At 46.7% G+C, this 26404-nt stretch overlaps 1 protein-coding gene across 4 annotated transcripts in view; it reads left to right on the top strand.

Moving 5' to 3' along the window:
• The window catches only part of DUS2 (dihydrouridine synthase 2), a 40352-nt gene extending 14183 nt beyond the window's left edge, over positions 1-26169 (top strand). For all 4 annotated transcript variants that reach the window (XM_010962509.3, XM_010962511.3, XM_045522276.2 and 1 more), the window contains 14 exons: positions 4579-4624; positions 7206-7297; positions 8116-8159; positions 9192-9252; positions 12429-12476; positions 15370-15435; positions 15617-15687; positions 17662-17748; positions 19113-19281; positions 21389-21510; positions 22803-22952; positions 24111-24198; positions 25316-25389; positions 25623-26169. In XM_010962509.3, the coding sequence (XP_010960811.3) occupies positions 4579-4624; positions 7206-7297; positions 8116-8159; positions 9192-9252; positions 12429-12476; positions 15370-15435; positions 15617-15687; positions 17662-17748; positions 19113-19281; positions 21389-21510; positions 22803-22952; positions 24111-24198; positions 25316-25389; positions 25623-25860 (1356 nt within the window). In that variant the 3' untranslated portion in view covers positions 25861-26169. The remainder of the gene's footprint in view (positions 1-4578; positions 4625-7205; positions 7298-8115; positions 8160-9191; positions 9253-12428; positions 12477-15369; positions 15436-15616; positions 15688-17661; positions 17749-19112; positions 19282-21388; positions 21511-22802; positions 22953-24110; positions 24199-25315; positions 25390-25622) is intronic.
• Positions 26170-26404: the final 235 nt, after the last annotated feature.

The following is a 26404-nucleotide window of genomic DNA, read 5'->3' as shown; positions in this document are numbered from 1 at the left end:
AATTTTTGAACATTTTCATCATACCAAAAAGAAACCTCACATGCATTAACAATCACTCCCCAACTTCTCCCTCCCCCCGTCCCTGGCAACCACTAATCTACTTTCTGTCTCTGTGGATTTCCCTGTTTTGGAAATTTCATGTAAATGGAATCATATGATATTTGGCATTTTGTGTCTGGTTTCTGTCACTTAACATAATATTTTCAAAATTCACCCATATCATTGCCTGTATCAGTACTTCATTCCTTTTAATGACTGATTAATGATCAGTTGTATATAGAGACAGCAATTTGTTTATCCATTCATCAATTGATGGCCACTTGAATTATCTCTACCTTTTGGCTGTTAAGAACCATGATGCTGTGAACATGAGTGTACAAGTTTCTGTGTGGACATGTTTTCATTCCTCTTGGGTATATATACCTAGAGTGGAATTGCTGGACCATATGGTAACTTTATGCTTAACCATTGAGGGACTGCCAGATTGTTTTCCAAAGCAACTGTACCATTTTCCATTCTCATTAGTGGTATATAAAGTTTCCAGTTTCTCCATATCCTTGCCAACACTTATTACTTGTCTTTTTGATTATAGCCATCTTAGTGGTATCTCATTATGGTTTTGATTTGCATTTCCCTAATGAATAATGATGTTGGGCATTTTCCTTATGTTTATTGTCCATTTATGTATCTTTTTTTGAGAAATGTCTATTCATATCCTGTGCCCACTTTTGAGGGGGGATAATTAGGAATACCCATTTTTAAATTGAGTTGTTTGTCTTTTTATTCTAGGAGTTGTAAAGTTCTTTATGTATTCTGGATACTGGACCTTTATCAGATATATGATTTGCAAATATTTTCTCCCATTCTGTGGGTTGTCTTCATTTTCTTGATAGTGTCCTTTGATGCACAAAAACTTTTAATTTTGATGAAGTCCAATTTATCTAACTTTTTCTTTTGTTTGTGCTTTTAGTATCATCTCTAAGAAATTATTGCTTAATCTAAGGTCACAAAGATTTATACCTGTGTTTTCGTCCATGAATTTTATAGCTTTGGCTCTTACATCTAGGTCTTTGATACATTTTGAATTAAGTTTTGTATATGATATGAGGTAGGAATCAAGATTCATTTTCTTGCATGTGGATATCCAGTTGTCCCAGCACCATTTGTTAAAAAGACAATTCTAGTATATGTGCTGCCAAAGCGAGCACTAAAAAGATAATTCTTCCCCCAGTATATTGTCTTGATACCCCTGTCAAAAATCAATTGATCATAGTTGTTTTGGTTTGTATCTGGACTCTCAGGTCTATTCCTTTGGTCTATATGTCTATCTCTATGCCAGTACCACACAGTCTTGATTATTGTAGTTTGGTAGTGAGTTTTGAGATTAGGAAGTATGACTCCTCCAACTTTATTCTTCTCTTTCAAGATTGTTTTGTTTGTTCTGGGTTCCTCATGAGTTTTAGGATCAGCTTGTCAATTCTTCAAAAAAAGCAGCTAGGATTTTGACAGTATTTGTGTTGAATGTATAGATCAGTTTGGGGAATATTGCCATCTTAACAGTATTAAATCTTCCATTCCTTGAATGTGAGGTATCTTTTTATTTATTGAAGTCTCCTTGAATTTCTGTCAACAATGTTTTGTAGTTTTTAGCGTACAAGTCTTCCACCTCCTTGGTTTCTGGCCTTCATTGCTTCTCGTGAGAAATCAGTTGTTAATCTTATTGAGAGTCACTTGCACATGATAAGTCACTTCTCTTGTGCTGCTTTCAAGATCAATTGTCTTTGATTTTCAGCAGTTTGATTGCAATGTGTCTAGGTGTGGATCTCTTTAAGTTTATTCTACTTGAAGTTTGTTGAGATTCTTGGATGTGTAGATTAATCTTTTTCATCAAATTTGGGAAATTTTCTGCCATTATTTCTTCAAGTATTCTTTCTACCCCTTCTCTCTCCTTATGGAACTCCCATTATTCATTTTGGCAGTGACCCCCTTTTTTTTTTGAGGGGGGAATTACATGGTTTATCAATCTGAGTATATTTGTGTTTCTGAAAACAAGAGATAAATCTCATGATTCTTTAGCCAAGCTAGAGACTGAAAGAGTATGAGGATATGCCAGAGGTGAGGGTGGAAAGGTGGCATTAAGAAACACTGGTGATAAACTGTAAAGATCAGCTCAGACAGAGTAAGCTAGCCAAGTGGAATGGAGGAGGTAACGGTAGCAGGATATAGTTCAGATACAGGAATGTAACACATAACAGACAAGGAAGAGTAAACCCATACATGATAAGACACTTTAAAATTAAATGCTATTCAGGTATTAGGTAGCCATATGACTAAAAAGTGACTTATGAATGGGCTTAATTTTCAGATAAGTTAAAAAGCTAAGTTAATTTTAAAAAGAAGGAAAAACCAATTAAAATTATATTATTAACTATGTGATGAAGATAGATTTGGGAACTAGAAGGCATTGTTTGTGGCAAAGTTGGAGTAGTCTCCTCTATAAAAATAAAATGTTATGTATGATAAAAATTGAGAAAGTGATATTGGTATCAGAAAAACATTTGTGATAATTGAGACAGAAAAGCAATATCCAATTTGACCACGAATAGCCTTTTTTTCCCACACAACTTGTGTAGATATAAAAGGCAGTTTGATATCAGGATGCACAGATGATAATCTCAACCACATGGAAAAACAATTTAGTTTGTTTTCACCAATTAAGAAAATACACTGAAAAAAAATATGAGGTTCTACTCTGTACCCATAGAATTAACTAAAAATGAATAAAATTTATTAACAGTAGTGTTAAGTGTGTGTGGGTGAGCAGGCGTACACTTGTGGTTTTATTGGTAACAGTTTAAATTAATTTCTCCATTTAACAAAAGCGGAGCATCTGCTGTGTGTAAGGTATTGAAGCCAACTTCAGCAGATGTTTAGTGAGCACTTACAACGTGCTAGAGGCTAGTAATACGAAGATGATTGAAACTGTGTCCAGGTCCCAAAGGCTCTTTTGGTGTAGTCTGGAGACAGAAAAGAAGGTAAGATGTTTCAAGGGCCATTTTGCCTCAGCTCCTTCCCTTGGGGCTCAGGCTACCTGGTCAGGGTCCTCAAAGCCCACCTTTGTGTGGACCGAACCCTCCTCAGGAAGTTCACTGTCTAATGGTAAAGGTACAACAGTTGCATCCGTAACTAGCATACAAAGAAGCGATAAGGCTGTCAAGGTGGACTCTGCAGGGGCTTTGGGGAATCCTGAGGAGGACAAGTTACTATTGTGGAGCTGGCTTTGCTTTGCCCTGCCCTTTCCCAGCTGCAGCTCAGCCTGGCTGTAGACCTTGTTTTTATAAGCACAGGCCACTAGGTGCTGCCCACTTGTCCTCTTGCCTTCTTGCCTGCCCTGCAACCAGGATCACTGGCTATGGGAGCTCTGTGTTGGGGTCTGTCTGTGCCTTGGGACACCGCACTGATTCTTGGGGCTTGGATGCCAACCGTATATCCATACTGCTTTGAGGTAGTGATTTATTTGGTCAGGCCTGGTGAGCATCAGATACTTGATGACCTGGACACAACCTGGAAAGAATAGCCAGAGAAATACCTAGAGTGCGTATTAACCTGGATGATAGATATGGTGGGGAGGGGCCTGTGAATGCCAGAGGGCCTGTTTGGCCACTTTAGCCCTACGTGCCACATGAGGGAGCAAAGGCCATTGTGTCCACCTGGCTGGGGTTGTGACATGCCGAGGTTCAAAGCAAGTCAGCGTGAGCCTGAGTTCCAGGGCTGAGAGTTTCTCCCCGTCTTCTTCTGGACCTCCACAACTCCTAGATGTGAGCTTCTGGGCAGTGTGATGGGTGCCTAGCCCTTCAGATTTATCTTCCACATCTGTTGAAATGACCACCAAACAAAGCAGAGCAGTCTTGTCTCCCACCAAGAGGTAGAGAATCTCAACCCTTCAGGACACATGAGCTTTCCCTTCATCTTTTCTGATCCTGATTTTGAAGAACCCCCCTTTTCCTTTCTTTCCTGAATCTGCTTGAATATCCCCAGAGCTGAGGGCCTCATCCCTTTCATTTCCTCATAGCGTGACCTATGTTGGATAGAATTTTAAATTTTTCTTTCCTATGTTGATCTCAGGTCTTCCTCCCTGTGCTCCTGTTCAGTGGTCTCACTTTTGTCCTTGGATGTTTCCTGGGAGCCCTTCACTGCTTGCTGTTTGCATAGGGATGAGGTGGGAAGTTCTTTGAGGGGATGGGCTGGAGCTGAGACTAGTAGATGAGGAAAGTCCAGGTGTCCACATCTTAAGCTGTTGTCTTCTCTCTGACTCCCTGAGTGGCTCACCCCTTCTAGGCCCCAGACATCTCTAAGGTCCCTGGGAAGAGGAGCTCACTGACAGGAGCTGACTCAAGCCCCTGCTTGCCAGGCTTTGTTGGGGAGGACAGCACTACATATCCAAAAAGCCATGATTTGATGTTGGTAGTTGGGTGACAGGCCAATTGACCCCCATCAGGTGTGTGATGAAGGCCTTCCCCCTATGCCTAGGGCACATATGTGTCCAGGACTGACATGTGCTGTTTGGTTCCTCTGTAGGAGCTGATCGACCTCAAGATGCTTCAGTGCAAGAGAGTTGTCAATGGTGAGTGCAACTCTGGTCCCAGGACTGTGTGTGTGCCCGATCACAGCCAAACTGTGCTACCACTGCCCTTGCCCTGGTGACAGTGTCCTCCAGGGTGCTCCTTGCCTGGCTGTGTAATTTGATGGATCACATGCTCCCTTGAGAACAGTCCCTGCTCTTCAGAGACTGTGACAAATAGCCAGATGTGAAACAGGCAGAGGATGCCTTCTACCCACAGGCTTGCTAGCATGTAAATCACCAGATGTCACTGCACAGGAGGGATGCTTAGGGTCAGGATGGCTTCAGCACTGGTCCTGGTTCTGCCACTTGCTAACTGTGTCCTTAGGCAAGTCACATGACCTCTCTGCCTCAGTTCCTTTAGCTGTAAAATGAAAGTTATAATCCACGCTTTATTTAAATCATAGGATTGGAATGTGAGGATCATATAAGATAAGGTACACGTAAGTACTTCGCAAATGGAAGTGGTGAACTGTGCTGAATTGTGGTTTTGCTTATACTTTATTGATGAGGCTGATTCTGCTTAGAGTTGTGGTATTGTCTGAGGTTTTTGAAATGTATACATGTTGTAAAATCTTAATGTAAGTTCACTAGAAGTTATGACTTAATTTTGTCTTTAATTGTTTTAGATTTATATTTTCTTTGTGTTATGAAAAATTCAATGTTATAGATGTATACAACTTAAAAAATGAAAATCCCCCATCATCCCATACTTGAAAAGTGATCACAAAGAGAAATAACATGTACTTTTTTATATGTGTAGTGAAATGTGTGTATAAAAATATGACATATTTATATATACTCTCCCCCTTATACACAGATGTGGATCATGCTACATGTTTTGCTACTTACTTTTCTGTTAGGATATTTTCCCATGTTAGTACCTATAAATGACTATGTCAGAATGGATTTCACCAGCGCTTTAACAGGGGTTTCAGTATTCTGATGTTAAACATAAAGCTATAGTGTAAACACTAAGTTTTTGTGGTTTTTCTCTTAGACTTCTTACTGCCAGTCATGATCAATGTGCTGTTGGGGATCACTTCGATGACTTCTCCCCACATGCCATTGCCTTTACCCCACCTTTTTAACCTTCTAATCTGCTCAGTGCTGGGACGATACTAACAACTTCCCTTTGTGGACGAGCTTTATGTGCATTAAAGATCTCCGTTATTGCTCAGAAAAGCCTTTGAGGTAGGTGTGTTCTCCCGTCTGCCACTTTGGGTCTCTTCCATGTGGTAGTCATCTTTGAAAGCTAGTAATGATAGTACCTACTGCAGAACTTCATTAAGAAGAGCATGTGAGATTCTTGTTGTTTACAGTAGTTATGTTCTATAAAGTTGCTGCAAACACCAAATTAGCAAATACTGAACCATTGCTCCTGGGGGAAATACAGGGTTAGATTCCTGCGAGACTTTGGTCACACTATTTCGTTAACAGATCAGTACATAACCTTGTTTTATGTGTGTTTCTGTGTAAAGACACATTATTTAATATATAGTGTTGATTCATTAAACTGAACTCACAGCCAATAGCACTATGATTTCATGCCTGAATAAACAGCACTATGATTTCATGCTTTATCTAACACATGTATTTTTTCTGTAAGGCATGTTACCACCTTCTTATGCTTAGGAGCACTAGGTAGCACTTCAGCACTGTGCTTAGGGCCATTGTAGATGGTGAGATCACCAACAAAAAGCCCCAAAATGCAAAGAAAGTGGCATTAAATAAATACACCGTTGTAAAGACCCTTGTTTACAGGACGAAAGCTGAAAGAAGAAGGCAGAGCGTTACCTTGTTTGACTTCAGCTGGGAATGTGTGTGTTGGTGACTGCATTTTTTGCAGTTCTATGCATGTCCGTGAATGGCCATGAAAATGCCACAAGTTTTGATTAGGGGGTTACAAATAAATTTTAGCAAGCAGGCATATTTGCAGATACACAACTGCAAATTATGAGGATTTCCTGTGATATCATAAATCTCCACTCACAATACACAATGCACATGATAGGTAAGTAATTAAGAAACAGCAACTTTGGGGGAGGGTATGTAGCTCAGTGGTAGATCACATGCTTAACATGCATGAAGTCCTGGGTTCAATCCCCAGAACTTCCACTAAAATTAATTAATTAGTTAATTAAAACCTAATTACCTCTCCCCAAAATGAAAAAAAAAAAGAAATAGCAACTTTGCTGAATTTCAGAATGACATCTTTTGGGAAGATTTGGACAAAATCTGAAACACAGATAAGGTTCTTCGTATGTACACTTTCTGTCAAAGTTAAAAAAATTGAGAATTGTAAACACCATACAGAGAAAGTGCATAAGACACAAGCATGCAGTTTAACAAATAACTAAAGCGAGCAGTCATGTAACTAACCATCTCTAGGTGAGAGAGTAGACCATCATCAGCACCTGAGAAGTCTCCCAGGTATGCACTGATTTCTTTCAAGAATAGTATATTTCCAGCATCCCATTTTTCCCTTCAGGGTGATACTTTTCCTGTGTCTTCTTCTAGGGATTAGGCTGGGTTGAACCTGCTTCTTCACCAGGTGGTGCCATGTGTTTGTGTTTTCTTGCAGAGGTGCTCAGCACAGTGGACTTTGTCGCTCCTGACGACCGAGTGGTCTTCCGCACCTGCGAAAGAGAACAGAGCAGGGTTGTCTTCCAGATGGTACGGGATCCCAGGGCTGAGTGCATTCCCCGCTCGTGCCCCATGCCGAGACAGTACTAAATGCCTGGGTTCCACTGCACAGTGGTCTTCAGTCTTGCTGAAGACCCTACTTTGACAGTTTTCAAAGATCTGCTCATGAGTGATTACACTGTTGAAGATGGTTTATGGAAATCAAGCTCTAGCAGTCTATTATATGCTTCCAGTCTCAAATTTAATTTCCTTCATCGCAGGGGTTATCTGTTTGGCATGATTTATATATTTTTATTCCCTGGCATTGGCTATTCAGATCATGGTCTTTGTTTTGTATAGTCTGTATCTATTTCCCATAAAAAGAAATGAGGTTTCCTCAAGAGTAGTTAAGATTTGTATTAGAGTTGAGTAGTGATTCTGTAACTCTGTTCTCTCATTTTGGGCATTTCTTTGTCCCTTTTCAGAGATACCTCTTGAATGATGTTTAGGTTTTTAAAAAATTGATAACAATGAGTAGACATATGATAAAGCAAATATAGAAAAATGTTAATTGTAGAATCTAAGTGATGGGTATATGAATGTTCACGCTAAAACTTTTCCAATTTTTTTTATGTTTTAAAGTAATCACACCATTGATAACACTTTCTCAGCCCTCCAGGTCTACTTTTGGTCTCCACCAGTGAGCTAGTCTGGTGGGCTAGCTGTTAAAGAGAAAGCCAGCTGGACTTCACTTGCTGGGGTGTGTGTGTGTGTGGGTGTGTGGGTGTGTGTGTGGCGTGCCTGGGTGTCCTTTCTGTGCATGTGTACTTGTGTCAGGGCAGCAGTTGATGCAACCTCTTATGTTCCAGGGGACTTCAGATGCAGAGCGAGCCCTTGCTGTGGCCAGGCTTGTGTAAGTTCTTCTCTCTTTGGGACTGCCTTTGCCTCTCCCATGGGCTGTGTGGTCTTACTATTCCTGGTGACCTTGGAGGTGACATCTTCCTGCTTCCCAGTTCTGCTTCCCAGTCCACTGCCTTCTGTTTCCTGGTTAAGAGTGTCCGGTTTCCTTCTCTATTTGTGCCGTCCAAGGCCTGCCCTGGGCCTCATGTGTACCTATTGTGTCTGGACCCCAGAGAATCTCTGAATGAGGGCCTATTTTTTAGTGTTAATTCATTTTTGATACTTTGATACTTCGCTGCTTGCTGACTGTGGGACTTTAGGTAAGTTACTTAACCTCACAGAGAACTTAGTTTCCTCATCTATAGAATAAGACCAATAGTACTACCTCCCTCTGGCATTACAGGGAAAGGTAAACAAAATGATGCATATAAGTGTCTTGCAGTGTGTGGCACACAGTGAGCGCTTACTAAGTGCTAGCTATTGTTATTAATTACAACCAGGGTGAGAAGGTACCCAGGCAGTAGTTGCTGCTGGTTACAGACTGTTAACTGTGTATGTACCAGAAGATGAGGGACTATGTCTGAGAATTGTTTTCCGGAAGCCACCTGTGCAGCCTAGCACACAAAGACTGCCCTGCAGCTTCCACCAGAACCAGTGCCCTGAAAAAGGGCTCTTATGCTCCTGTCACTTTTGTGTATTGACAAAGGGCTTTCACCACACAGTTAGAACTGGAACTCTGGGATCTTGTGCAGCGTGGCTGTCATTCTGTATTCGACTTACCTGATACAACTTGAAACTAGCAAAGTCCTCTACGCTAGCCCTTCCCTCATGTGTGAGTGTGTTATATTCTTCCTCTGGAGCTCTGCTCAGGGGAGCCAGTTGCACATTTTAGAGACAGGATTTTTCACCTTCTGTCACTGAGGGTTGGTGTGTTTCAGAGGGCTAGGGACACTGTAAAAGTTTCATGAGCTCAGACCCATGCCTTTGACTCTGTGCTACTCTCAAGTTGAGCATTTATTACCTTTTCTCCTTCATGTTTTTCCAGTGAAAATGATGTGGCTGGTATTGACGTCAACATGGGATGTCCAAAAGAGTATTCCACCAAGGTAAACTGATTTCTTTATACTCGTTACTAATACAGGGTACAGATTAAGGGAGACTGACAGGACATGACAATGAAGTACAGTCCCTGACTCTGTTCTAGATCCTGTACTAATGGGCAAAGTGCTCCAAAGGATATTATTAAATCTACTGGCAAGAGTAGAATATAGATTATGGTAGATTAGCTAAAATTACTGTATCAACGTAAATATATAAAGTTGATAACTTCTGTGGTTATGTAAGACTATCCCTGTTCTTAGAAAATATACACTGAAATATTTAAAGGCCAAAGGCTATGATGTATGTAATTACCCTCAAATGGTTCAGGAAAAATTTTATATGTGCATACACATGTATACATACATACATAAATAAATACACACACAGAACACTTGTGCTCAAGTAATAAAACAAATGATGTAAATGTTAAAAGAAAGAATCATGTGAACAGGGCTTTGCCTTTTCTTGAATAAAACCAAGACATATGTTACAAAAAAATAGAGGATGTAATACGTGTGTCCCCATTGTCATCACAAGAGATCAGACATGACTGCTATGGAAACGCAGAGAAAGGAGCAGAAAGGCAGCGCTTTAAACTAAGGATCCTGTGCGGAAATGTGGGCCTTGGTGAGGAGGTTTGGGACCCTGAAGGCGGAGGGAGGGACACAAGCAGGGACCTAGAGGCCAACATGAAGTAGAGGCAGAGAACCTTGATTTGACCAGAGGGTTGGGGAGTGGGAAACAAAGAGGAAGCTGAGGAACACAGGATTGAAAATCTGGATTGGGACCAGATTAGCTGAACTTTGACTTGAGATCTCTCTGACCTTTTTTGAACAGAGAAGGCATGTGATCAGAAATGTAGTTTCCTTCCCCAAGGGGAACCAGTGTTACTGGTTTCTTGTGTATCTTTCCAAATATATTCTATATATAGAAATATTTAGACATACTAATCTGGAAGTCATGTGTCTAGTGGATTTGAGTGGATTCGAGTGGGAAGAGGCCAGAGGTCAGGACACAAGTATGGGAGATGAAAGTCTTGGGTCCACAGGAGAGACCAGGGATGGAGAGAAGAGAAACCAAACTAGAGCAGAATTTGACAGGACTTGGCTGGCAAATGATTGGACTGGAGAGGTGGGATGAGTGGTGGCAGTAGGTGGAGGAAAGACTGGCAGCCTGGAGGACTGTTGGTCGTCAATGCCACTGGGACAGCTAGAGGGAAAGGATGTTTGGATCGGAAAACAAGGACTGCTTGGGATTGGCTGAATGTGGGGTACCAGAGGGACTCCTGCGGGGCTGTCCCTGAGAACCTTACCACAGGGTGTGAGGTCAGGGTCAGGCGCCCAGAGGCAGCTGCTCTGCTCTCAGGAGTTACTTGTCCTGGGGACCTTTGCTTTAGGCCAGGAGACTGAAGGCTGCCTGAGGGAAAGGCCGTTTGGATGCTTGAAAACCAGAGGGCCTTCTGGACAGCTGCTTCAAGGAATTATGGAGGTTTGAAATTGTCTGTAAGAAGTTGAGAATGTCAGGTTATCTTTTGCTACCTTCTAATTACTCTTGGATGCCCCTGAGTTGCATATGGAGCAGAGTTGAAATTGCTGGAATATTCTCCCTGAGATCGTGGAGTGAAAAAAGCAAGAAACAGAATTGTATATGGTGTACCACCATTTATATATGGGGGAGGGGGAATGAATATATATATAACATATATATATGTTTACTTCTCTACTCATAGAATATATTTGGAAAGACACAGAAGAAACTAGTGACACTGGTTTCCCCCAGGGAAGGAAACTAAGTTTTTATTTGGTTTTGCATAGGGACTAAATCCCCATTGCAGGGTGCTACTTAAAATAATTAATAACTGTCACAGCACTGGCACTGACCAGTCAGGACAGATACCTCCTAGTATGTCATACCAATGCATACCAGCTGAATATCGCTCTCTTCTCATAGTTCAAAAATTGAAGTCATATTAAAAAAATAAATCAAATCTCAGGGATGGAGAGTTCTTACTCTTTATCCTTTTGAACTTTTAAGATTTTTAATGTGTTGCCTATTCAAAAAAGCAAATAAATAAGTTAAATAGAAAGGAAGGAAGGAAATACCAATTGAGAAAGCCATTGTTGTGGAAGGGCCAGTGAGACTGGATTTTAGATCCTGTGATTCTACAAGGAAGGGCCGGATTGCATGTGTGAGGTGAAGGACATACAGAGCCAGGGTTGAGTGGCCAGGGCTTCCTTAAGTCCTCTAAGGTTTGTAGCTGAGGGTCCAGGGCTAGGAGCTCCTCTGATCTTCTCTTTCTCCTCTGAAATGCAGGCTCAGTCTTTGCTGGTTTAGTGTTCTCTCTGGTTCTAATCTGTCACCCTTAAACATGAAATTAAACTCTAATAACTGAACAAAAACCTTCTGAGCATATCCTGTGAGCATTCATTAGTATGCAGTCTGTATACTAACACCATATATTTATTGGATTTGTTTTTTTACATTTCCCACTCCTCTGATTATTTAAGTAATTCATACCATTGTACAAAACTTGGATAATGTAGAAAAGTACAAAAAAGAGCAGGAAAATCACCAGTAATCCCACCATCAAGGGACAACCACTGTTACTAACGTCAAGATTTAAGTGGTTCCATAGGCTGTTGGTTTCCATTAGCTGGGGCTTTTGTTAGAGTCTGACATTTGTCCGGGCGCTCAGAACTGGGTGGGCCATTGTCGTGGACAAGGGTTGCAGGTGATGTGCCTTTGAGTAGCTTTGCTGGAGGTGGTGGTGTCAAAGGAAGTGATGTTAAGGATCAGAAGAAGATGCATTTGATCTCATTTCAAAGGAAGAATGATCTATTGTTTTTTTAAGAACTTGACAGATGGTGGGGTTTAGTTTATTAAGACACTGAGACCCTGGGTAGGGAATGGGCAGTCCTGAAAATGTTTTTTTAGAACCTACTTCTAGATAGATCTGTGGGTCTTGCTAAGAGGATCGGACTGATGACATTTATAGTTCATCAAACTCTGATCCCTGAGATTGTGGGCACAGATGCAGCTGCTTTTCTGCATGCTTAGGAGAAGTGCTGATTTTAACTTGGTCCCTTGGAGGCAAGTACTGGGGTGCTGCCAGGTTGCCATACCACAGGGAGGAGCCACCCTTCTCCAGCTGTAAGAAGCCTCTCTGTGTGCTTTTCCTTAGGGTGGAATGGGAGCTGCTCTGCTGTCAGATCCTGACAAGATTGAGAAGGTAAGTCCTGCATGAGTGAAAGCAGAGGTCCTTAAACATGCCTGTGAACTTGAGTTCCGTGGAACACCTCTCCCTTGCCTTCCCCAGATTTAGGGGATCAGTCACTCCACCTGGGAGTCTGGACATTTTTTTAAAGGCTTCCCAATGATTTTGACATGCAGGCAGGTTCAGGAACCCCTGAGCTAGCCTACAGCAGCCTTGGAGTTCTTAGAAGCCCAAGGCTAGGGACGTGTCAACCGAGAGCCAGGGGACCTGAGGACTCATTTAAAACCACCTCTGTATTGCCTCTCTCCCTTCTGAGAAGATCATGAGAATGTAGGCCAGGCTGTCTGTGGGTTGTGGATGGGCTCAGTGGCTGTGTGTTTCAGGTGATGGGACTGGCCTTTCCTAGGGGGCTTGATGAGATAGAGTCCACCATCCGCCTTTGAGAGCAGCCAGGCTAGGGACATGTGAGGTAAGCTGAAGTTAGCTTCCTCTGATTCCCTTCTCTTGATGATTCTGGTGGCCAGCTTCATGAGGCTCTGGGGACAGGTTGATGTTTGCCACCCCATGTTGTGAGCTGCCAGGGCATGAGGGAGTGACATTTTCTGCCACACCATATACACCTTTTAGTTTCTTCTTATTCCACTGGCTTTTTCCTTATCACTTCTCTTAGCTCCTTTGATTTCCTTTTCATTCTCTATCCCCATTTTCCTGTCTGGGCTTTAAGCGTCCTAGTGTCTCCCACAGGGTAGAGCAACTTGGGATAAGGCACCACCCATTAGAGCTGCCATTGCTGGGTCAGTAGCCCAACTCTGTATATTCCTCCACCCTCTACTGTCTCTGGGATCTAGGAAGACAGCGTGTTTGTAGGCTAAGTGCCTTCTCATTTTTTCCATGGGCAAAAAGGCACAGGTAATGTATTTCTAATGTGCCTATAATGTATCTTTACCATTTGTAGGGTAATTTCCTTTCTAAAGTAAATCCTGTTACCTGCTCAGATCTGGGCCTGTCTTGGGGCCTTTTCCCCCACAGACTTTCACACCACAGAGACATGAGGTGTGGCTTGGATCTGGGAGAGTTGGATCCAGGAGAGGTTCAGATAGGGTGTGACCAGAAGACAAACTCCAGTTGGCCTTACCCCTCCCATGTGACTCTTGAAAGTAGCTAGGACTTTTGGTTACTAATTTCCTTCTTGGTCCTGAACATGCACATGAAATGAACAGAAATACTGAAAAAGATGCTTAGAGCTGCTTGGATAAAATACACCAAAAGGAAATTCTGCAGAACAGAGAATTGGATCAAACCAGCTGATATTTCTGAAATTACCAAACATCAGAGAATTCTAAGTCAGCACTTACAAAGGAACCTTCCAGAGATGGTACTGTCAGCCTGAGGGAAAGGATTAGTGTCTCTGTCAGAGAATTTTTTACTGTGTATCTTGATGGATAACAATACCCACCCTCCCCTCTTAAAGGGTAGGTGCCCCTTTAAGGCCTGCCAAAGTGATCCTAGGACTTCAGGCCCAGTCAGCCTCCTGCAGCAGCACCTGGGGACAGTTCCTTCCTGCCACTCTCTGGCAGTTGTGCCTGGGCCAGCAGGCCATGTCTTGCCTATGATCTGTCTAGCTGCCTATCAACCCAGCCTCTTGGTCTGATGTCTCCTGGAGAGGCCTGCCCTAGCCTGTCCCTGAGAGAAAGGCCTCTTTCACTGGTTCTTATAATCCAGCTCTCTGCTGCCCCCACCTGTCTAGAACCAAAACTGGCAGCCACTGCCTGGATGTCCCCTTGCTCTGCTGGATAGGGATCCAGTTTTTGGAAGAGGGCTCTTGGGATCACCTTCCCCTTGGCTTGCCTGGCCCGAATTTTTTGGTGAGGGAAGAAGATAGCAAGGCCACAGACTTAAAATGTCATCTACACTTTCTTGATCTCTGACTCTCATATGGTCTGGTTTGCTACTGACCTGACACTTTTCTGTATGACTTTCTTGATTTTTCTTTGGAGTCCTTTGCAATTACTATGCAAAATAAACACTTTTTAATATGTTGACTATGTTGTCTTTTCTCTTACCAGTTTCATTCCTGTATATCCAACTCCCCTAAAGAAAGGGGTACTTGAGGACAGGGTCCGGGTTCTGTTAAAGCTTTCCTGCTCCCTCCCTTGCCAGATCACGAAACAGCACTCAGGGAACATTGCTTTCAGACAGGAATGGAGCCGTGAGCTGTGTGTTCTCAACCAGCGTTAGACCTTAGAACCATTTTGAGGAGAGAGTGTGCTGGGCAGAGTCTTTGGGAAACACATATTCTTAAACCCTGCCCCTAGAGACTCATTCAGGAAATATGAGGTAGAATCTAAGATTCTGTATTTCTTAAGCTCTCCAGGTGATTCTGATGTTTGCCCTGGCAAAGAATCACTGTGTTCTAAAGAGGCACGCATGCAGATCCACTTATGCGTGTATTCACTCATTCATTCACTCATTCATTCATTCACCAAATATTTGTATGCCACTGCATCCTAGGCAAGGGGCTACTGGTGCTGGGGGTTCAGCATAGAAAAAGGAGGGTGGGTATAGCTCAAATGGTAGAGTACATGCTTAGCATGCACGAAGTCCTGGGTTTGGATCCCAGTACCTCCATTTAAAAACAAAACAAAACAATAAAACTAATAATAAATGAACAAATAGACCTAATGACCTCCTCCCCCCAAACAAACAAACAAAACAAAACAAAATAAAAAAGATGAATCCTTTCCCTCATGGAGCTTATGTAACAGACACATTCACATGGACACATACATGGAGATAGGCGTGTCCATGCCAGTGGGCCGCACAGGTCTGGAGCAGAATTAATTAGTACAAGCAGTTGCAGTTGTTTGTTCCAGAAGAGGCAGATGCTCTTGTGTTCTCCTCTCTGCAGATCCTCAGCACTCTTGTAAAAGGGACATGTAGACCTGTGACCTGCAAGATTCGCATCCTGCCATCGGTAAGGATGTTGTGTTACATCTGAAGGCCCATTTTCTCTGGAGATGTAATACGGAGGTGTAAATGACTCTTGAGAGGCCGGAGAAGGTTTGGAGAAGAGGGTAGGGCTGAACCCACTTGAGGAGATGGAAGCTACTCCCTCTGTGGCTTCAGTAACCACCCTGTGTGGTCCCCTCCCTCAGCTGGAAGATACCCTGAACCTTGTGAAGCGGATAGAGAGGACTGGCATCGCTGCCATTGCTGTTCATGGGAGGTGAGTAGTTGCCTTTCTAGTGACTGACTTGCAGGGAGGTCCTCAGCCATCTTAATGTTTTTTTATAAGACCCCAGGTGACTACCAACTTCTGTGTATGCAGCCTAGGTCTGCCTAGCTCTTTGACATCTTGTAAGTTCTCAGGAAGGTCATACCCTTTATGTGGTTGCATTTTCCTTTGTTTCATTCTTTGAGCATGTACTGTGGTAGGCACTGCACCGAACTTTGGTGATATAAAGAGACCAAGAAGGAGGAGAAACACTTCTCCCTCAGGATGAGTGATTTGCTCAAAATTTTATGCAGTCAGGAAGTGGTGGAATTGGAGCTGAGTGTCATTTTCTTTCCACTACATTCAGCAATAGCTTCTCCCTCGATGACCCCAGGCAGATTGCTGTTCTTTTAAAGACATTACCTATTTTATCTGCCCTTGTTGGACTGCCAGCTGTCACAATGACTAAACAGTCCTTGTATCTGTAGCTAATGACCTCTTTACTAGGAGCTGAGGTGTTGCTGAAGGCTACCCTTGGTTTCCCAGCCAAACATGCTCCCTGTGTCCAGGATGTACTTTTGTACATAATCCCAGGTCAGCCGACTTTGGCCAGAGTGACTTCTCTTCTTAGTGATGTTCCTTTTGAGTTCAGGCGTCTTGTTGGAACAGCCCATTTTTTGCTGGTTGTGTCTATTACAGCATTTTCAGAGAAGGGAACCCAGAACTCCAACATATAAAACAGAAAATCAGAGCTGTGTGTGTTGCAGTCAAATGCTCTACCACTGAGATCAGAGCTGTGTGTGTTTAAGCCAGTAGAAGGAGGTGAAAGGCCATGCATGTGTACACACATGCCCCTTCCTGAGACAGCAGGCTCTGGGCTCAGACTGCCTAGTTTCAAATCCCAGCTCTGCTGTTTGTTGGTTGTGTATCCTTGGACAACTCATTTGACCTCTTTGAGCATCATAGACCTCATTTTAATTCCTCAAATTAAGATAATTTCTGCTTTATTGGGTTGTCATGAGGCTCTTAATGAGGTTATAAGTATACAGTCTTGGCGTGGTGCCTAGCATATAGTGTTCTCTAAATAAATAAAGCTATTCTTTTCCCCCACTAGTTGGAAACACTAGGAAGAAAGATTTGGGTGAGTTTAAGGAGGCCATCAAAGCTGTTGAGGATGGGCTAGCACTGGGCTGCTGGGGGTGTGGGGAGGTGGAGATGGAGGCTGGGGGTTGACCAGACTTTCTAAGGCCTTGTGGCCCCTGACCCTTTTATTGAGGAGTTTAGCAGAGGGGACACACTCAGGCAGGACCTGGGTAAGGGCTGTCTGGGCGACCACCTCTCTTGCTTGTTCCTGAGCACACCTCAGGTCAGGGCTTACCTCAGCATCCCTGAGACTCACTCACTCATACACAAGAACTCTTGCAGTTGACCGTGGAAGCAGGAGCCCCAGCTTGTGGTCCTGCCTCCCCTGTGGTTCTTCGTGACAGCCATGGTCTGTGGCCTGCCCTGGTTGCTGGGCCTACCCTGTGCCAGGTGCTTCTCCCCAGGATCAGCTGCCCAACTTGGCCTCAGCACAGGCAGCTGTGTGGGAGTGGCCAGTCTGAGCTGCGGCAGCTGTTCCTAGTCCCTAGGGGAGGGCAAGACTCGGACAGTAGAGGCAGCATTCTTAAGGCACTGTCTCTCATCTCTGGCAGAGGCGAGGGGAAGCCAGGGAATAGCAGTATGACCACCCACATCAGCCCCCTGCAGCCATGCCCCACCTGCAGGTCTCCGAGGGCTGGACTTGCCTTCCCAGCATAAGCTCGTGTACTCTCAAAGGTCAGGGAGAGCCATCCCCTATAGCCCAGACCCCCATCCTTGCTGCTACATGGCCTTCCTGAGGTTTAGTAGGGAGGACAGTAGGGTTTGGCTAATGTGGCCCTGTGCTAACTGTGACATGCCCTTTCACACTGAGCCCTCAGCCTTCTTTTTTCTGTCATCTCCAAGGAAGCGGGAGGAGCGACCTCAGCACCCTGTCAGCTGTGAAGTCATCAAAGCCATCGCTGAAACCCTCTCCATTCCTGTCATAGCCAAGTAAGCCTTCCTTCCTCCTCATTTATTTTTTTATGTCTCATCTCACCCAGAAGGGATTTGAGGTGGCATATAGAAAATGGAATGAGATAGCATCAAAAAATGACCCTAAAGGAAAAGAAAAAAAAGGGTGTGACAAAAAATGAAATTGGGAATGAGGCTGTGGAGTGCTTGTCATGTCTCTTGGCCTCTGGTGAGTGGCCACTGTAGGTATGTGGTAGGCAGTGGACCAGGGTGTTTTGGTGGACTGGTTGAGGTGGGAGTGTTCAGGGAGAGCAGGAAAGTGACTGCTGAAACAGGCCCAGGAGAAGGCGATCACACCAGAGTCAGGTGGGCAGAGTGTGGGGTGAGGAGTCCCAAGCCAGAGCACATAGAGCCATGGCTCAGGGAACATGAGGCAGATCATAGTCCAAAGCCTGGATGAGCATTCTAGGCAGCGGCAGGACCAGGAACCTAGACTGGCAGGTGTGAGGTACCAATGACCAGCCTAAAGGCTTAGCAGTAAGACAGCAGTGTCCTGTTGCCACTGGGGAGCTGGCCTGTGTAGGCCAGTTGGGAATTCAGCTCAGCCTTGTATCTGCCTGATGGCAGGATGGGAACAAAGAAGTTCAAAAACCCTGAAGCCCCAACAAAATGCATGCCTGGCTGGAGGAAGAGAGAGAGCTAAGGGTGGGGTGGTAGCCAGGCCTGACCTTCCCCAGGCCAGGGAGTTTTAGGCGTGGCTTAGAGAGAGGACAGGGCTACTCAAGACCCTGGGCCCTGTTGCTACTGCTGCCACTTGAAGGGGGTGCCCCTCTACTCCCATCCCCACATGCAATGCTGTCTCAGGATGGAGGCTGCTTCCCGGCTGCTAATGGAACAAAGACGGAGCAGTTTCCAAGGGGGCCCTTGGGGCCACAGGGTGGCAGGAAGGGAAATTGCAACTAAACCGCGCCTCCTTCCTTCCTCTCATAACCACCACTGCGTCTGTTCCCTACCCAGGGTTTTGTTCTAGCAGTTAGTGGGCACATAGGTGCCCAAGCCTGAGGATTTTCCTGTGATCCCAGTATGCATGACCCCTGTCCCTCAGATGTGGGCTGACTTTAGCCACTGTTCAGGATGAGGGGGAAGGAACGTAAAATTTCCGGAGTATCTGTTAAGTGCCAGGCATGGTTTGGGCTGCTTGACTGTATTATCTCACTTGGTGCTTCTGACCCCATAGCGGGGTATGTGTTGTAATCTCCAGTCTCTCGAAACTCTCATAGCTGAAGGACTTGGCCAAAGTCACTTAATGAGCAGCAGATCTGGGAGTTGCTTTCTTAAAATGCTAGTATGAGGATGGGGATACCAGGATGGGGATACCTCTCACCCCCTCTGTTGCTTTTCAGTGGAGGATCTCACGACCACATCCAAGGGTTTTTGGATATAGAAGACTTTAGACAAGCCACGGCAGCCTCTTCAGTGATGGTGGCCCGAGCAGCCATGTGGAACCCATCCATTTTTCTCAAGGAGGGTCCACAGCCCTTGGAGGAGGTCATGCAGAAGTACATCAGATACGTACGTCTACGCAGTTTTTCAAAACAAAACATTTTCTCTGTCCATCACATTCCTGCAGAAAGTGCTTTGGGTGAGCCCCCAGCCCTCAGCAGCCTGTGTCTGTTTCCTTTTCTTTGTAGTTCTTGTAGTGTAGCATGGGTTCTCCCTGGCTGCAGTGTGAACAGAGAGGGTGCTGGGGAGTCGTGCCCCTACCACCACCCTCTTCTAAAGCTTCCAAGATGTGGGGGGTCATAGCAAGGACTTCTGGATCCAGGATGCTATTGGGGCCCCAAGCACATGATATTTTTCTTTTTCTCTCTCACACTTCTACCCCCTACACATACACACCCGTTCACAATGACAGTGGCCTCTGTGTCCCTGAAGACACTTGTGCCAATAGGTTGGCACTGGAGCAGCCACAGCCAGGAGGAGCCATTGTAGCTGTTGTTGAGGACAAATTCTCTCCGTAAAGACATGTCACCTGATCATCAGTCACAGTCCCTTCTAAAACTCTTCTCTTGCTAATTCTTAGAATACTTTAACTATGATCTTAGGAAGTAGCCTAACTTTAACCCTCTTTTCAGGCAATAGCTTTCTCTTCTCACTGGGAGCTTGATGATGGTGCCAGAGGCATTTCCCTGTAAGGTAGTTTTTTTTGACACCTGTTCTATCCCCTTGGCACAACCCTGGAACTCTGTGATCAGCTGTGCATATCTATAGGCAGAGACAGTGAGTGGTCCTCAAATTCATCAGTGAGTTGGGCCTGAGAAGAGAGCTCAGCCCTCACCCAGAGCAGACTTCCACCCTCCTCTTCAGTCCTGGAGCTCTCACCCACCTGAGGAGTCAGAAGCTTCTTAGATCCTCAGACTGCCTGTGCCCCCTTCAAGCCATGACCATGCCTGGGCAGTTGTGGCTGCCATGACATGTGGGTGTCTCCAAGGCTGTGCAAGCTGGGGATGGTCGGAGGCCCTGAGGCCTATGTCCAGAGCTGTGCAGCCTCTGTTCCAGAGCCTCCTCTGCTTGATGCTGCAGCCCTCATCCTCTTGGCTTAGGGTGTCCTGTTGGGCAGGTTGGTGACCACTGGGTTCTCCAATGATCTGGGTCAGCCAGAGGCACAGGGGGTTTGCCTCAGCCTAGATCAGCCGGCTGGCAAGTCTGTGGCAAAGAAGGCATGTTCAGTAGTGCTGAGCTTGCTCACTGGGTGAAAGGTGATGTTATTATTCCTGCTCAAGCCCTCCCTTGGCAGCTGAAGAGGGTGTGTTGGGCCAGAGAAAGGGAGTGCCTTTCAAGCATAAGCAGGGCTGCTTTTGGTCCAGCCAGGTGCCTTCTGTCCCAAACAAGCCAAATCAAGGCCTTGCCGCTGGCCGGGGCTTACTCAGGTGTCCTTGCTTTTCCTGAGTGTGCTGTGGCACCTCCAAAACACTGAAGACATAGGCCTAGATGGAGCATTAGAAGAGCGTAGGGGGTGAGGGGGGCGGGGGTTCTGGAGGGCTGGGGCACCCTTCACCCAGTGCTCTCCTGCCTGCCTCAGCCAGGTGGGCTTCAGTGGGTATCCCTGGGCAGTCGTCCTGCCGCCCTGAGTCTGCATTTCCCAATCTGAGTAGTGGTAACATCTGCACCTCACACTTGTCTAGCTCAGTGAAATGACAGGTAACACATGCGAACATGCTTGGTGATGGTGCTTTGCTTTTCCCATGAAGGGGGAAATTAGAGACAGGCTATTTAAGATAAGGAATAGAAGAGTCACACCCCTGTCCCGGGGCTGGTCCTGTCACAGCAGAATTTGGCTATTCCCCCTCCCCGCCTTGGAAGATGCTTGGCCGCAGGTCCTCTGTGGTAGCCAATGGTGGCTGAAGTAGGAGGAACTTCCTACACATCTGGACCTTAGTCAGACTGTCCAGCAGGGTGTGCTCCTGACCGTGGGCCTCGGTGTGACCCTCAAGCATTGTACCACTAACTGGAAGAGTAGACGGCCAGGATGGAGATAGCTCTTTTATGGGGTCACACTGCCTCGGCCTCAGGGACACCTCTAATGCCCCCTCAGGGCCCTTTCCCTGCTATCAGAGCATAGCCCTGGCCTCAAAGCCTGCCCAGGCAGCAAGGGGGCTCATGACAGTTCTTCTCTCAGGCTGTGCAGTATGACAACCACTATACCAACACCAAGTACTGCTTGTGCCAGATGCTGCGAGAACAGCTGGAATCGCCCCAGGGAAGGTTGCTCCATGCTGCCCAGTCTTCCCGGGAAATCTGGTGAGAGGGGCAATGGGCTGCTTATCTGTCCTTGCAGACATTATCCAGACTTGACCCTAAGCCCTAAGCTGACTCTACCAAGGGACCCGGGGCACAGCTCCTAGAGGTGGATGTGCTGGAGTGGGGAGGTGGAATGGCTTTGCCTCACAGAAGGAGGTTGGACTTAACAAAGCTTTAGAACTTTCTAGCTCTGGACTGATCTCGGGGGCAGAATTTTGGGAACTAGAGCACTAGCAGGATGGAGGAATGTGAGGGCTGAGCTTGGGAATTCCTGGGGAAGAAGGGGCTTTCCTAGTAACAGATATGTCACATGCCAGGCCACCAAGATCCAAACGTTAGGAGAGTTGGGTTTGTAGAATGGAGCCCCCGGCCTGAGCCTGCACCCACAGCCCATCATTCTGCAGTCTGAGAAGCCACCCCTTGGTCCTCTAGATCTGGTAGAGTTCCAGCTCAGTGGTTGACATCTGGGGCCCCTTACAACCTGGCCTCATGCCTGTTCTCACAGCTCCCCGTTGACCTGTGCTTGTGCTGGGTCTCCTGCCTGAACGCTGTCTCCCCCCAAAGTTGGCTGTCTATGTCCTCTCTCCTCCAGAGAAGACTTTCTGAACCATGCTCGCCCTCAGGCATCCATCTTCATGAATATCCTCCAGCCCTCAAGATGCTTCCTAGAAGGGAAGAGCCTTGCCAGAACCTTCCTCCCCACCTTGGGCCTGTGGCGTTCATTCTGTCCCTACCCTACATAGCTTAACCAGCTTGACTCAGGTATCTTGTGAGCTCAAGAGGGTGACTCTCAAGAGTAGCTCTCTGTAGCTCTGGGTGTTACCTCAGTTTAGGCTTGGCCTGTTTGTGGCCAGGACAGGAAGTGGGGAACCAGTCAGTGGTCAGGCCTCTGTGTCTTCCTCCCATGGGTGCGCATGAGGGTGAGGCTATGTATACCCCTGTGCTTGGTCAGTGTAGGTCAACTTACTCACCACTGGCTGGAGACTCCTGCCTGTGGGTTCTTCCCCAGAAGAGAGGCTTGGCTTAGGTGGTGCAGGTGACCTTCAGAATCTTTTCCACCCAGCCCAGCCACCCATCTAGTGCTCACCTTCAGGAGCCCACATTCACTCTCCATCTGTCAGTTCAAGCTGATCCCAGGGATGGGTAGGAAGCACCTTCTGATGGCTAGGCCCTGGTGGTGGTCTGGTGTGTGTGTGGGGCATTTCTCAGTGGTGGGGCCCTGGGCTATTCAATAGTTTCCTGAATGCTGGCTCCACTAAGAGGCTTGCCCTCCTCTGCCTGTCCCTTCATAGTGAGGCCTTTGGCCTTGGTGCCTTCTACGAAGAGACCACACGAGAGCTGGACACTCGACGGGCCAAACTCTTGGCCAGGAGCCCAGAGGAGGCAGAGGAGCCAGCTGAAGACACCTCTGGTGTCATTAAGATGGCGGTCAAGTTTGACAGGTAGGTCTCCAGCTTGGCCTTGGCTTGGTCCAGGGGCAGTGCCCTCCTGTCTGATTGGGCCAGCAAGCTGGCTGCTGTACATGGTTAATGCTAAGCTTGGGGACCACAGGTCTCCTTGGTTTGGACACTTGTTCTTAATTTTTGGCAATCCAAAGAATGCACTGTAGAGAAGATAGTCCCTGAAAGCCCAGGCAGTGCTGTCAGGGGTGTGCATGTTGTTCCAAGGGTGACTGGACACCTTTTTACTGACCCATCCCCTTCCACAACTCAGGCTGGGGGGACTTCTTACATTCCTGAAAATCTGTGCTTTTTCCCCTCCTTTCCCCAGTTTCCTGAGGAACTAGATGCCTATAAGGAGCTCCCCAACAGCAACAGGACCCTAAACCTCACGGGTCTAGCTGAGAAACCTACCCTCACTGCCCCTCTCTAGCCCTGTGGTGCCCTCTCTAGGCAGAAGTAGCCTCAGGCCACTTATTGCCTCAGACTGTGACTTAGCTTTGAATGAGGCCCTCATCCTTGTCCTCTGCAATCTAGGATCTGAGCCTTTCTTGGTCCCCAGGCTCAGACCGGTAGTCAGTTTTGTCTGGCAAGGACTTGGGAGGAGGGAGGTGGATACAGCTGGGTTGGGAAGTCATATCCAGGGAGAGCTCCTGGTAGGAAGCTGGAACATGGCACTTACCACCCTGTCACTGACTGACTGCCACCAGAGTCCACTGTGTCCAGGGAAGCAGCTGATCATCCTGACACTCAGCAGACAGAGTCAGGATGGGTGCTGAGCTAGATCCTGAGACCATTGTGTGGCCACCTATGTTCTCCACCCCAACCCACTCCCTCCTCATCTTGTCTTGAGAGGCAAACTGGACCTTTCTTCTTGGCTGTTGAAGGCTGTTTTCCAGGCTGGAGCTCAGAGTTCTTAGAGTTCAGTTCCCATCCCAATTCCCCAAGCAGCTGGAGCCCATCTTCCCTTTAGATAGAACCCATGCTCCAAGCCACTGGTGGGGCAGAAATGGGAGCTCAGGGGAATAGGTACAGGATACTTAAGGCAGCAGTGTGATGTCTCAGTTCCTGCAGCTCCTACCAGGAACTGAGTAGAGCCCCTGCTGAGGAATGGAATGGTGTTAGTAGGTGGGCCCTGACTCCTTCCCCTCCTTTCCCCAGGAGAGCATACTCACCACAGATCACCCCCAAGATGTGCCTGCTGGAATGGTGCCGGAGGGAGAAGTTGGCACAGCCTGTGTATGAAACGGTGAGTCCCTAGCTGTGGCCTGCCTTTCATCCAGCCCATGACACTCCCACAGCTGGTGCCATCGCCCCCAGCACACCCACAGCTCGTACCTGAACTCCAAACAGCTTGGCTGGAGCCTGGCTCTGCCCTCTGTGGGCCAGTAACAGTTGCTGGTGACTGGGCCAGTTGCTGTTAGCTCCTTCCCTTTGACAGTGGGTCTGTTGTCTAGTTCAGGCCACTTTCATAAAACTAAACCAGAGACCAAACAAAAGGGCTGCTTGGGCCAGTCCCTTCCAGTGGCATTGCTTAGGCAAGGGAGACTTCTCTAGGAAAGGCCAATTAGCTTAGGAAGGATGCTCAAACCTAAGTCAGATTGACATACTTTTGGACCACCCAATTCTGTGCCCCATATCTGGGCCCCTCAGTGGAAACTTTGAGGCCGTATTGCTTCACTTCCTTGGGTCCTTATGATCATGCCTGTTTAGGTTGCTCTGTCTCTTCTGGATTGGCCTTCTGACCTCCAAGCTTGTACCTTCTGGGCCTGTGTTCCCCTTTGCCAGAGTGACTTTTCCAAAACAAAATCTGACCTCTGTCTCCCTTGTTCAAGTCCTCATCAGCTCCCGAGAGCCTTTGGGATCAAGCCCTACTACCTCAGCACAGAGCATGAGACCCCCATGTGTCTTTCAACTTCAGGTCTCATCTGCTCAGCTCTCTGTCCGCCACATCACCTGGTCGTCTTGCCAGGTGTACCTTCTTTGCTCCAGTCCTTGTCCCCTCTCACCCCTTTGCCATGTGGTGAACTCATCTGGGGGAACTTGGCCCATCCAAATGTCAATAGGAGGAAACTCCACAGTCACACGCAGCTAAGGCCTCTAATGGCCCTTTGCTTAGGTCCATGACAGAACTCCTGACACACTGGGATGTCACTGTCTGTTTGTGTATCTGGCTTTCTTCCCTGGAATATGCACCAGGCACTTCTGCTGGGGAGGAACATGTGATACAGGTAGCCTTCATGTGACTTAGGTGGGAAGTACTTCGTTTCATTTGCCTTTGTCATGACCCTGGCAGATGAGCCTCTAGGGCTCATTCCCCCTGCCCTCATGTGGCCATCCCTATGCCTTTGCTCTCTCTGCACCAGGTTCAACGTCCCCTGGATCGCCTCTTCTGTTCTGTTGTCACTGTTGCTGAACAAAAGTACCAGTCCACCTTGTGGTGAGTTTCCCCATCAGTGGGCATGAGGCTTGGGGTGGGGGGCCTGACCCCAGCATGGCCTGGGAGGGTCGGGGGGATGGTATATCTGAGCAGTGGCATCCCTGGGTGACACCCCTTCCTCAGTTTTGTCAGAATCTTTGCCAAGGGTATGTAGAGTCAGGCCTCTCAGCCTCTAGGCCTGTAACCAGTCTGCCTGCCTCCCTGCCTTATTGCTCCATGCCTCGTCTGCCCAGGGACAAGTCCAAGAAACTGGCGGAGCAGGCTGCAGCCATCGTCTGTCTGCGGAGCCAGGGCCTCCATGAGGGTCGGCTGGGTGAGGAGAGCCCCTCCTTGCACAAGCGCAAGCGGGAGGCCCTTGACCAAGACCCTGGGGACCTCAGAGCTCAGGAGCCATCCAGGCCTGGGGAGCTGTGCAAGAAGCCCTTTGTAGCCTTGGCAAGTGGTAAAGAGAGCCCACTGGAAGGCTGGTGACCACTGTCCCTATCCTGGTCACTCCCTCCCTGGGCCTGGCCCTAAGATGGCTGTGGGTGCAAAGCATCAGTCAGATGCCATTGGACAATTTGCTGCCCCTGCTTGGCAGGAATTAAGAGGTTCTGGCATGGGCCATCAGCCTAGAGCATGGGCCAAGGGGTGCCCAGAGTGCCCATCTCCCTTGGTGGGTCTGAATAGCATGGCCAAGTTCCCAGCAACCTCAATATTTTCTTTGAAAACAGAAGCTTTTCAGGTAGCACCTCCCCAACCTGACATTGGTCCAGTGCAATAAAGACACCTCCACCCTTACCCACGGCTGGCTGCTTCAGCCTTGGCATCTTCACACATGGACTGATGTCCTGGCATAATTATTCTACTCCCACCCTCTGTGCAGAGCTGGGGCTTCCTAAAGCATTTCTTCTACCCATCTTTGTGAGTCTAGATGGAGGTGGGAGATGGGTATCACCTTTAATGCTCACTGGATTTGAGTTGAGCCAGGAGAGCCCAAGAAGCCTGTTCTACTGATGGTAAACCCAAGGCACTG

Source organism: Camelus bactrianus, chromosome 9 (assembly GCF_048773025.1).
Source record: "Camelus bactrianus isolate YW-2024 breed Bactrian camel chromosome 9, ASM4877302v1, whole genome shotgun sequence".
NCBI lineage: Eukaryota > Metazoa > Chordata > Mammalia > Artiodactyla > Camelidae > Camelus > Camelus bactrianus.
Note: the sequence above shows the minus strand (reverse complement) of the source record. Positions and strands in the feature narration are given on the sequence as shown.